This window comes from Ixodes scapularis, unplaced genomic scaffold (genome assembly GCF_016920785.2).
Source record: "Ixodes scapularis isolate PalLabHiFi unplaced genomic scaffold, ASM1692078v2 PGA_scaffold9__187_contigs__length_104089568, whole genome shotgun sequence".
NCBI lineage: Eukaryota > Metazoa > Arthropoda > Arachnida > Ixodida > Ixodidae > Ixodes > Ixodes scapularis.
The window spans coordinates 20,257,237-20,270,270 of NW_024609884.1; the positions used below are offsets into that span (position 1 = coordinate 20,257,237).

Sequence of the window (13,034 nt, forward strand, 5' to 3'; positions counted from 1 at the left end):
CTCCGCAATACAGCAATAACGCTGGAGCTGCGGCAATCGTATTTCTTTTTGCGCTTTACGCTGGTAAAAGCGCGTTGACCCCGTATACGTGTGACGCCACTGCTCCAAACAAACCATTGCTATAGGGGTGTTGTTATGGACGGCTACATGGGACTGGCTTCGCCGCAATTCCATAGGAGCTAAGCCTTTTTTTTTCTTTACTTTTTCCTCGGGTAAGTTCGCTCTTTGCACATTTTACAAAAAAAAAAAAAAAGCACCATCTGTGGGCAACGCTGCACAAAGTCGAATTTTGCGGTCGATTTAAAAAGCCTGGCCACTCCTTGATACACCCAGTGGTTCCCATTCGGCATTCGAAGCACGGATCTCGTGGTGACTGGCGTTCGAATCTATTTGCAGACCATATTTTGTATGATGAATAAGCAGTGCGACCCCGGCTTAAAGGGGCGGTGCAACAATGTTCATTTGGAATGCTTTTCTTTTTTTTACTTTACAGGAGTTTATTGGCACTAGTGGGACCTTTAGTGGGACGCAAGTATACACACGCAAAGCCATTGACCAAGAAACCTCTTTGTTGCGGTGTAATTTCAAGAAGCATAGCGAGCGTTTTCTTTCAGTCTCTTCTTCACAAAACTTGATGATGTGGTGTGGGGGTCGCGGCGTCGGCATAGTCCCCCAGTGACAGTGCGGCTCATGAATTGAACCCGAGCATTGCGTGAGCACTCGAGTTGGGCTTAATCAAGCTCGACAAGCATTCGGGTAGTGGCTCGTGTCCAATCGCGGCAATGACGACAATAGCCGAACCCAAACAATGTCTGGAACCCAGCGCGTGTCCAGTGCTTTGCCAACCTCGGCGCATGGCTATGATCAAGACTGGCTTCATATAATCGTCTCCAGATCACGTGGCCGCTTGTTCTGGTTGCGAGATGAGAAGGTGAACGCTGCTCGTTTTTATTTATTTTTTTTACTTCTGCGACCTGTCGTGCCTGGGAAGAAATAGTAACGCGTGTTTTATTGGTCACAAACGTCAGGAATTTGTTCTAAGCGGTATTCGCGCAATGTACGAAAAAAACTGCTGCACCGGCCCTTTGAGGGATGTAGTCAGTGACCTTGTTGACTTTTATCTCACGGACAATTAAATAACCAGTCTCAAACACCTTATTGTCGCCCTAGAGCCAATCAGGTTAAGCCACGCCTTTCTTAAGTCGTCGATGAGTATTGTGCTCTCTTCCCTACCTTGGTAGATCGATGATTGGGCAGTACGGTCCCACTGGGTGACACAAGCCGACTGCTACATTTGGCGTGCCAAATGGCTAACATCGTACGAAGTGTGTCGACCGTCCTGACGACTGTCGAAGGTGACGTGAATTTTCTTCTTTGCGCAGCCCCCTCCAGGACGTCGCAAAAGACAACGTCGCGGATTTCCTGCCCAAAAAGAGCTTACGGAGAAGCGTGGCCAACGAGAGTCCAAGGTACGTTCTTCCACGCTCCGCTATCAGACGTCGTTCCGACACAACGACCAATCGCTTCGCTCGCTAACCGTAATCCTCTGGCTTTCTGGAAAAGCAAAAGAAAAAAAAAGGAAGAAAAAAAGAAAAGGAACCTGCTTGTTTAATTCCCAATGCGAGGAATGAGCTGCCAAACGAGAGAATCGGCGCGAAACAAGCACAAAATCGACTTGTACCCAGCGTCAATCATTCGCGGCCAGTCATTAGTGGTGACTGATTATCTCCGTCCCCGAGTTTCCGAGCGGCGGCCAGCCATCGGTTGCCGTCTAATCGGAGATTGTGTAAGTGACGGAAATTACCCCCGACCGATCGAGCATTGGAGTGGGCCCGCGTCAGGCGAAACTCGAGACGGTTTTGCGATCGCGGATCAGCTAATCAGAGGGTGTGTGTACGCGCCAATAACGGGAAGCGATGGTGCAGAGGGACACGGGCCGCGTGGAGACCTCGTGCGGCTCCCAACTGTTAAAATACTTAATTGGATAAGTCATCTCGATCGCCGCCAGACTTCCTCGAGCACGGCAAGAAGATGCTTTTGTCGTGCCACGCGGCCAATTGTTTCGAGATAGCCCCCCCAATCCTTTTTGGCACGCTGCGTTCGGAAGACTGGCGGTCTTCCCTCGGGGAGGCCCCATCTGGAGAACGCTCTCTTCTTAGGTTCCACCAGCCGGTGCCATTAAAGCATTGACGTAAATCAAACTCGTATATATCAGGCCGCACTCCGTGAGAATTCAATGAGTGCGTCCTCCTGCTCGGATACCCGCTTAGACGAGGCAAAATCTGCGCTCATAAATATGAATACGAGGTTCGCCTTCTCGTTGCACTGACGGTCCGCCGTTTAATGGCGCCCATTTTGGAAACGAGCACCGCGCTCTTTCTGTTTTTATTGGAATAGGTTCTCAAAGGATATTAGACAATGACTTCATTGGCACTCAGACGAACGCACACAGGTACCTGGTTCTGTAGGTCCCCGAGCCAGTAAACAGTAGACAAAATAATTTTTTTTTGTTCCTTTTTGGGATGTGCTACTTGCACGTGAAGACAATTCAATACTCATTGAAAGGTAACTTCGGGTAAAGAACAGTTCCTACGTAAACATATGTTGCTCAGCTGTTCAACAGGAAACGACCGGCCATACCCCCAATATATACGGTAATTCTTCCAAACATGCCGCGAATAGAGAGTTTTAGAATAGGACGCCCCCAAACTTTGGGTCCCCCGAGCAGCTTGGGGTACCCAAAGCGTTGGGACCCCGTATTCCAGCACTCTGTAATATTACAAAAATCAGTTACGCGGTATGTAGTTGTCGTAAAACGAGCAGCTGGCGAAATATTATGCAGATTGCGTGAATATTATACGCATATAAAAACTAGACTCACCGACTGCCCAAGGAACGCAGGCTTTTGCTGCGCTGGGTGTTTTTTTTTTTTCCCGAGCGCCGAAGGGGCGATGCCCCACCCGTCGAAAATAGCGGCCGTGTGTCGGTACTTTGTGGCGCTCTTTCATAATGTTACGCTTATCTCATAAAAACCGGCCCAATCATAATCATTAAAAACAAAAAATAAAAAGTTGTGTCGGAACACGTATTACTTATCTCAATGACGAAATTCGAGCAGTGGGATATCTTGAGTGATGACGCTGGCGGGATCTTGCGTCTCTGCTGCGATCGACTCAGCAGCTCCTCGATTCCCTATAGGCGGCGACTTTATGGACTGTCGGGCTGCGAGGTTTCCGCGTTGGGTAGCGGATTTCCCGACCTCGCGCGAAGTCGCAACCGAGCAGCCAGCCAAAGTGGCGCGAATCGACGTCGGAATGACCACGGTGCGACGACGTCGCGTTCGAGCCACGATCTAGCGTCCGCGGCTGCTCGAGCCGTGCCGGCAGAAGAGGGTCTCTCCCGTCCACCGCCGGCAGGGCTCGCCGACGTCGGTGAGTACGGGCGGCCGGACAGCCTCTGCCCAAGAGCAGCCATGGGAGGAAGCGGGTTCCCGATAGCGTATCGCTCGGATCGCGTGGCACTGGGCAGGACGGCCCATACATCTCGGCCGGAGCGGCGCTCCTGACGGGGCACCCCAGGCTGGCGGCGCGCTCCTTGTTAGCATAGCTGGGTCGAGCCAGACCTCCGTCCCTCGGGCACGGCTAATTGAAGGTTTGCCCGCAACCACGCTGCGCCGTCGCCGAGCAGCGCCAAAGCGCCCCTGCGCAACGCCCGCCCTTTACTCAGTACTAAAAAAAAAAAAGAACGAAGTGTGCGCGTCTATAACCTTACAACAGAGCGCCCGGTGGGTCAATCAGTACGATCTACGGAACTCATCCAGCGAATGACGAGGTCCGAAAGAATGTTTGCCCGGACACCCAGTTATCCGTTGAACGCGATATCACTAACAAGGAAGCACGAGGATTCCACTGCGCAGCTAAGAAGTGGCTCGAGATAGTGCTTCGATTTGTAAAATATCGTGGTGGAAAAGTTGGCCATCGTATTATAAAAAAAAGAAGAAAAAAAAAAACGCAATTACGCGGATGTCCTTTTTTTTTTTTTTTTTTTTTTGATAAATGCGCAGTCAGATTTGTGAGTCCGAACGAAAAAAGGCTACACCCTTAAAAAAGCCCGTGAGTCTGCTTTCCCGCGCAACACCTCGCAGAGCCAATCACCGCAACTTACGGAGGCAGCTCAGAGAATGGCAATTCTGAAACATACGTTTCGACCAAAAAAACGCAGTCTGAGTTGTGACATTCAGCAATGCAAGCATGACGTTTTGCATTGCTTAATGTCCCAACTCAGACTGCGTTTTTTGGTCTAAACGTTCCCTCGGCATTGTCATCCGCTGAGCTGCGTCCGTAAGTTGCGGTGATTGGCTCTCCGAGTGTTGTGCGGGAAAGTAGACGCACAAACATTTTGTAGAGTGTATATACTTTTCCTACGCGGGTTAACTTTCTCGAAGTTTGCGGGAAAGTTTTCCGCAAACGCGAGCATGACGTTTCACTCGCTCATTGTCCCTGCGTATTTTGGGCTTCGACATTTTCTGTGACCTTTTTTTTTGATCGCCGTGATTGGCTCTTCCTGTGCTCTGCAGGAAAGTGGACTCATGGCCGTATTTTAGAGTGTAATCGCCCGTCGCTCAAGAATCACCGCCCAAACCCATCGTGCCCTGATCGGGCGCTAAAAATGGCACGGACGGCGCCCGCGGAAGCCGGCCGTGGACGTGCGAACCGAGGGGTGCCGCGCAGAGCTCCCCGGAGATCGGCCGAGATGTTGCTCGCGGGTGCCGAAAGTCGAGCAGGAGAGCGCTTCGGCGTCGGGCATGTATCGATCGGGTGCTACATATAATAATATCGCATCACTCGTGTAATGAGGCCGCCGTGGTTTTGCTCTTAGTCGGCGAAATTAATGATGCCGAGCGAAGCGTGCCCGTTTAAACCAATCTTTGTCTTTCGCGGATAGCAGGAAGAAATAAATGGATAGAGATCGACGGTGACGAGCCGTGGTGCTCGTTCTTGCTTATTCACAACGCGCGGTCGCCACCAATCGCTTCAGTGTATGCGTTCAATGGATCTCTCCATCCATTGAACCAAATCAAAGGCAAAATAGGGCAGAATTATTATTCCGCCACAGAGAAAAGAGACCGTCGTTTTTGTTTTATGTCGGACGTTAAAGGGGCGATGCAACAATTTTTGTACATTGCGCAAATACCACTTAGAACGGATCCCTGACATTAATGACCTATGAAACACGCGTTCGTTTTTCACCCCATGCAATAGAAGTCCCAGAAAAAAAATGAAGAAAAACGAGCAGCGTTCACCCCCTCAACTCGCAGCCAGAACAAGCGGCCACGTGATCTGGAGCCGATTATATGCCGCCAATGTAGATCATAGCCACGCGCTGGGGTTGGCAAAGCACAGGGCACGCGCTGAGTTCCAGATATTGTTATGGCTCGGCTATTGTCGTCGTTGCAGCGATTGGACACGGGCCACTACCCGAATGCTTCTCGAGCTAGTAATTATCACGAGCCCAAATCGAGTGCCTACGCAATGCTCGGGTCCAATCAATGAACAGCATTCAAATATCGTCATATGGGTGTACTGCGATACCCACGTTACGTCATCAAAATTTGCAAAGGAGAGATTGAATGAAAATGGTCGCTTTTCTCCTCGAAATCACACCGCAACAAAGGAGTTTCTTGGCCAGTGGCGTTGCGTGCGAGTATCCTTGAGTCCCACTAGTGCCAGTAAGCTCGTGTAAAGCGAAAAACATTCCAACTGAATATCGTTGCATCGCTCCTTTAAAGTAATTTACCTGCACCCTCACCGCTTTGCTAACCCCACTGCACCTGGCAGCTTTTTCTTTCTTTTTTTTTTCTGACATTTGAAGGTGTGTTTAGTGAATGGATCTAGAAGCAACCGATAAATCATCAGTGCACGAGAACAGGGCTATTACATACTTCAAAGCGTGGAGCCCCTACAATTGCACCGCTCGCTAACATCCTCCTCGAACTCAACAAAAACTTGGGGGACGCTTAAGCTTCGCTTTTAAGAGTGGAATGGCATAGCGCTGTCGGGTCCCGTTCGCAAAGCCTTCTCTTATAAACGCGTGCTCGTTGCCAAGCCGTGCAAGCGTGTGTGCGTGGTCTAGTCGGTAGCGTCACGTGTCACCTGATGTCAAAGGTGACTTGACGTCATGACCCCATCAACCCGCTAAATTCGGAGGGAACATTTTCTCGCCAAATTTAGGGGGTAAATCTCACAATGCAACGCGCGCAGCCACGTGTGATGTCACACGTGGCCGCGCGCGTGGCACTATGGGAATTTTTGGTCCCACCGACGCCGAGGCCGGAGTTTCTGCGACAGGAGCTCCTAAACGCTATCGCGTTAAAATTTCTTTGGGTCAGAACAATATCAAGGAAATTGCTATCTAATAGTGAATACAATAAAAGGGGGTGCGTTCCGCGTCAACCGCAATCGTAGTTACCAGAAAGCGGCTCCATCAACCGTCATAACTAGGCGAGCCTCACGGAGATCGGCTGCTTTGATTTCAGCGAGATGAGGCGTCCTTCTGTTTCGCTACGAAGCAGGGACTGTTTTGTAGAGCCGCCTTGTGAGCTGCCTCTGGCTACACACACGTTACCTGAGGAATAAAGCCACAATCGCACTGCCCGGACATCAAACAAACGTTCGTTGCCAACACGATGATCTGCGGAAAGGCCTGAAGCATGGTCGATGCGGTATATAATGTCTGCATGCACGTTTTGTACGACAGCAATGTTACTGTCACACGAGCAACACCTTGTGTCTGTAGACTGTCTCTTCTTGTATGATATATGAGCAGTGTAAACTCGGCTTGGCTTCCACACACAGAAAACAACTTTAGAGCGAACTTCCACTCTATGTGCAGCCGTTTAGGTCTCCTATGTCTGCCCAGGACAAAAAACATGCCTTCCTTCCTAACTTTCGGATCACAGGCTCCGAATTTCGAGAAAAACTTGCACACTGGCGGAAATTTTCCCCGGGCACTCAACGAAAGCTTCGACTGGCCAACACATTGTGTGTTCGACGTCCCCGCGCAGAGGGTCTGATGGATGTCCGGCTAAAATGTCGCTTCCACCTACCGCCGCCCGACAAGACCAGAGTCTCGTGATCAGCGGGTGCGTCAACACGTCGAGGCGCAGACGGTGTGGCGGAGAAAGCGAACGCGGTTTTCACGGTGCCCCGAAGCGAAGGTGGCGTAATTTGGACGCCGCTCGACGACAACGACGGCGGAGATTCGAGGAGCGCACATAGCCCACGGCCACGAGGCGTGGGCGTCGCAGCGCTGCGGCCGGCGAGGCCGTACGGGAGGGAGCCTCCTGGGAGCTTCGGCCGTCGCGGGTGTGGGCGGACAAGAGCGCTCACAGGTGCGGCTCCGACGAGCGCGCCAGCTGCACGCAGGCTGCTGCCACCGCTCGGACCCGGTCCCTTGGAACCGGCTCGCAGGACGCCTTCGAGGCTGCCGTAAAGAAGCAAAAAGAACGTTAAAAGGAGCGTGCGCGTGCGTGCGCTGGGAATCAATGAGCAGCGCGGGTAGTGTCCATCCTTTCTCGCTTCTTTCGAATATTAACGAGACCGCGATGAGCAGGCAGCGTACGAATTTGCTGAGGCCAGGTCAAAAGGAAGCGGCCGGCGAGGACGCGAGGTGACACCTCATGCCGTTCCTCCGAAGGACCATCTGGACTACAGCCTGAGACAGCTCGAAGCTCGATCGTGGCCGGAGTGGCCTCTTGGATGGCCCACTCTCCCGATCGTATCTGGTCAGAGGCCGAGGCTCCAATTGGAATCTCGCCGATGTGGCGATGCTCCTCCGTGGGCGACAGAATAGTCGACGAATCCAGATTGGGAGACGGCCTTCCGGGCCAACCGAGTTTCCGGTCGGCAGAAAGGCGCGCCTGCTTCGGGCCCCGTTCTCCGCGGACGCCACCGGTCAGTCGCGATCCAGTGGGGGGGTTGCCCGCGTGTCTCCTTCCCCGCAGTGCACACGGAGAAGTAATCACTGCGATCTACGGATGGAGTCCAGCGAACGACGACGTTCCCGGGAACCGGCTTGACCCAGAAATGCCATCTACTCGGTACGGCGTTCAACGGGCTCAGTATCCCAGCGTGGATCGCACTTTTGGGCAAAAGCTTAATTTTCTTAAATGCGCATCTCTTTCGGCAGTTCCCATGGAAAAAAATGTTTGATCTGTAACATGAAGCGAATGCGCGTGCGCCGGAGAGGGCAAAGCTCCGATGGGGAATCGAACCCAGGTCCGCAATATTGTAAGTATGCACGTGTATCCGCAATTGTGCAGTGATCATTCAACACAGGGCACACTTTCGAAAGGGGTCATAGTACACAATACTTATGGCAAATATTCGAAATAGATCGGGGGAACTAACTTGGATATGTGGAGAGGAAGAGGTCAACTTGGGCCTGAGTTTCGTTAGTGATAAGTCTGGACTGATAGTGTTTAGCGTCGAAAAGAGGGAAACCCCGAAAACGGAGATACTGTAATAGAATAGATAGACCAGGTAAAAAAGACAAATATCTGGAGGTATGGCTCAATGAGTGAAAAAAGTATTTATAGGAACATGAAAGATGTATAATTAGGAAAGGGAAATAAATGCAGCTATTATGAAACTCGAAGCACGGAGGAATCGTAATAGATATGAAGTGGTCAGGCGGACAGGAGTGATGTTGAGCTCAGAGATTCAATTAGGATTAGAGATTCGACGAAGGGGCGTGGGTACATTGGCGCTGGGAACGAATTGGGGAGGGAGGGGGGGGGGAGGGGGAGGGAGGGAGAGAGAGAGAGAGAGAGAGAGAGAGAGAGAGGTACAGGGGAAAATCGGCTAGTCGCCTTTTGGAGCAGAGGGGTAGTTAGTAAATCGCACTTTCATCAAAGGTTAATTTAAATGAAGGATACGTGGTGGGCACAAAAACTATACACGAAAACATTAAAAAAAAAAAAAAAATAGACGATTCGAACCCGAAAGTTGACATCTAAAGACCTACACACTAGTGATGGCGCTGAGCAGACTAGTTTAGTGGAAAAGAGGGTAACAAAAGCAGAAAGAAAAAAAAATGGAGGGGGAAGGAATACAAAAGAAATCAGCTTTAGAAATGTACAGGTCACAAAAACAGGACAGAAGAAAGGCACAGGTGTTTGAGAATTCATGGGGAACCTTCTTACTGTTTGAGGCGAAACCGTGGGTGACAAAGTCATACATGGCTGCATTTCAAGAGATAGACACAAATGTGCATTATGCCATAGAAATAGCGAGAAGCTAGAAAAATGTGGTTTTTAAGTGCACGGGGCTTCGCCCTGACGTTACTAAAAAGGTAACAGATTTGGCGAGAGCGCTGGGTTTGGCTGGCGAGGATGAATGTACGTAGGAAAAAAGGATAATAATAAAAAAAAAAAAAAGTAGGTTAAAAGATTGGTGGAGAAGGTCTAGAGAAGCGTGATAACACACAAAATTGATAGGGTAGATGATTTAACTAGACACGCAATGCTTAGATATTTAAAGGTGAGGGGTGTAAATGTTTCTGGGCTAGATGGTGAAGGCTTCCACTGGATACAAAGGGTACAGTCTCCGAACCATCCATCCATTCATTCATGCGATGATAGAAGACATGCGCTTGCTGGGAGTCGTCTTCAGAATGCCTCGCAAGAAAAAGGTCGTCTTCACAACGCCTCGCAACAGGGCAGCGTTCGACTAGAGACGGAGAAGCAAGGCGGGCTCGTTTCGCTACCACCAACGGCTAAGTGAGGGAATGGTCTCAATTAAATCAGAGTGATATAATTAATTTTAAAAAAAACGTCTTTTTTTTTTTTTTTTGACGCAGTTTGCAGCGAAGCACCGCAAAAATTAACAGATCCGTTTTTCCAAGTATCGTAATTTTCTAAGATTTATGCTCGGATCACTATGCTTGCCTCTCCTCGCATTCTGCGAAAAAGTAGCTGCACGTGAAAATGACGTTTTTAGAGTTTACCGACGTGATCGAGCATCGAACAAAATATCCCAGCATGTCTCGACGAAGTTGGCTTTCAGAAATGTGCGCCCACAACAGACAGGGCAAGAGTCGGTCATGACGCTAACTCCGCGTTGTTGTTCTTATGGCTTACGTTCATCAAGAATTAAAACGAATGAGGTCGCCGTCGGCAAGAGATTGTTCTTTTTTTTTTTTTTTTTTTTTTTTTTTTTTTTATTCGTGTCGAAAGAAGGCTGTAATTGACGGTGAGTTCGACGGAAGTGCTGCACTCCTTTCGCGCGGTGCGCGACAGAAATGCATTCAAAAATTAATACCGCATGCAGCTTGCATCTTAAATTGGCTGTGGTCCACTGACGAATGCTCGCGTTTCTGAGTAAGATATAAGCAAATTAAAAAAAAAATACTCGTAGAATGCCAAAGCATATTTTTTAATGCGCCATAAAGTTAGATACACTATTTACGACGTATATCAACGGTCGTGACAGTGCACTGTCACGATCGAAGACAGCTCAATCAGAATCATTATAATAATAATAATATAATCGTTTATTTTCACTCCAAAGGAGTGTGGAGAGCAGGGAAAAAAAGCAGTTGCAGCTTGACAGGCCCCTGCCCCCCATCATTCAACCACCGAGGACACACAGACCGCGAAGAAGACGCTCCCAGTGTCAAGTAGGAGCGAAGCAGCGAAGCTTCTTGGAGGGCGAAACCTATGCCACTGAACCGGCTGAACGATCACCGTGGAGCGGCGGATCCGGTGACGAGCGGACACTTGTCTCCGGCTCGTTAGAACTATCCTCAGAGCAGTCTACGTTCAGGCGCACACTCGTCCAGTCGGGCGCACGAACGTAAACTATGCACTCCAACACGGGAACACGAGAACAGCACACGGCAAAAACGGCAGCTTTGCATTGCAGAAATTAGCGTCTCGCAAATTCCGACTGGTCCAATGGATGGATGGATGGGTGGATGCTAACCAGAGCCGTGTATAGAGAGAGTCTGGTCAATGCGAGGCGCGGGCAGAGCCAGGGCGTGCGCCAGACGCAGAAAGAGTGCTTGACATGCTCTCTTGGCCAACCAGAAGCCGAATCCCCTAGCGGTGGTAGCGAGAAACATTTTTAATCACTGGCATATGGCTTTAGTCATACATCGGCAAATTACTTCCAAAATGTAATTTAATTACAATTACACTTAATTTGCTTTAAAAATTACAATTATTACTACGTGAAAAGTAATTAATTACAGTTACAAATTACCTTTAAAAAGTAATTCATTTACTTTACAATTATTTATTTCTGAAACCGACCTGACTTGGGCCATAAAACTTAAAAGTTAAAACGAGTTGTAGAGAACGCAACACATTTGTTCATTCCTTGCCTTAATGTTTGTGGAGGCTTAATTAAGCATCGCAGCATAAATGTCACGTATTGTACTTTCCTTTTATGAATTTTGTTAAATACATGATAGAACTTGACAGCTTGGGGAAATAAAGTAATGCGTTCTTATATTTTTAATAAACAATAATAAATTAGTTCATATGCTGGAAGATCGCCAAAGAAAAAAATGGGTTGACAGACTTGTTAGCCAGGCCAATACAAATGCAACAATTAGTCATATATAATATTTTAAAAGTGTTAATATAGAACTAAAATTCACACGCGCTAATACGACCACAATGATTTAGATCGAGTTGAAATTATAATGGCTCAGAAATACATAAGAACCAAATCGGGGCTCCCGAATCATTGGCGACACTATTCACAGGTGCAAGGTCAGTCTCCAAAATGCGTATGCAAATAATATCCGAAGTAAAACCACCAGGAAATAAACTTTGAAATAATACAAAGATACAAATATGCGACAGTACTGAAAGACGGACGTAAAAAACTGGCAAAAAAAGAAAAGAAAGATAAATTCATAGACAATTAAAATTCCCAAACTCAGCTGAAAGCTCAAGCTAAATTTTTTTTTCTGTCAATATTTTGGCATGTTTACGCTATTTTCTTCTGCTCGCACCGCAGACAGCGCTACACTGCGCCGTTGAGGTAGGCTTCAAAGAGAATTGTCTCTCACCCCGCAATGTAATAAATAAAAAAAAAACAAAAAAAAAACGCTACGGGCTATTTTTGTTGTTCATGCATGTGCATGAGTGTCTATGTGTGCGAGTGCGTCACCGAGTGCTAGGCCGCTTGTGCGAGCGCTGAGGCTTTCGAGAGGTTCCGTCGGTGCCGCAATGTTTTGCAAAAGTAGTTGTAATTTTGCCTGAAATTTTGCAATTACTGACGCTAGAAAGTAATTAAATTACAATTGCAATTCGTTTTCGCCAAAAGTAATTAATTACAATTACAAATTACCAAATGGGTAATTAAATTACAGTATTTCACTTCCTGTAATTGAATTACTACCCAAGTATGGCTTTAAAAAGTGCGTAAGAGTTAAATTTAGTAACCCTTCATGGCTGAAAATAGGGTGCACGTGACGTTTCGATCATGATTATGCAGAAAGATGTAAGAAACGAATGTGGCCGTTCAACCCTTTTTTACTCGGACAGAGTGTGACTGCTTGGACGACAGATTCTCGGCCCTCGGCGCCTGGCGTGCGAATTATGTCGATCGTTCAGCTAGTCGCAGTCTTCCATCAGGATTTTGGATGACCGTGATTGAAACATCACCGTGCACCATATTTTCAATCCCTGAGAGTTACTCCGATGCACTTATTAAGTTTGTTTCTCGCGACCACCGCCAGGGTATTATTTCCGGCTTCTGGTTGGCCACATTCGTATTTGTGAAGACGCCCTGGAACACACGCAGCCCGCTTTCGGCCAATGGCGCCTCCTGATTTGTCTCCTATACTTCCCAATAAGTGGTCAAACTCTCTAAATATACGGCTCTGATGGTAACGGCCGTACCCTTTATATGGGGTAATATGGGGCGGTAGCTTGCCCCACCTTGCCTAGAAATTAAGAACCAAAACTACGATTTCTTCCCTTCGCCAATTTGCTTACCCTTTGCAATTCCGTAACTACCACC

General features: G+C 48.3%; 1 protein-coding gene across 2 annotated transcripts in view; it reads left to right on the forward strand.

The window, feature by feature from the left end:
* Positions 1 to 13,034, forward strand: part of LOC8037048 (BTB/POZ domain-containing protein kctd15-like) — a 126,765-nt gene that overhangs the window by 72,308 nt on the left and 41,423 nt on the right. For both annotated transcript variants that reach the window (XM_029974709.4, XM_029974717.4), the window contains exon 2: positions 1,383 to 1,469. In XM_029974709.4, coding sequence (XP_029830569.1) covers positions 1,383 to 1,469 — 87 coding nt within the window. The remainder of the gene's footprint in view (positions 1 to 1,382; positions 1,470 to 13,034) is intronic.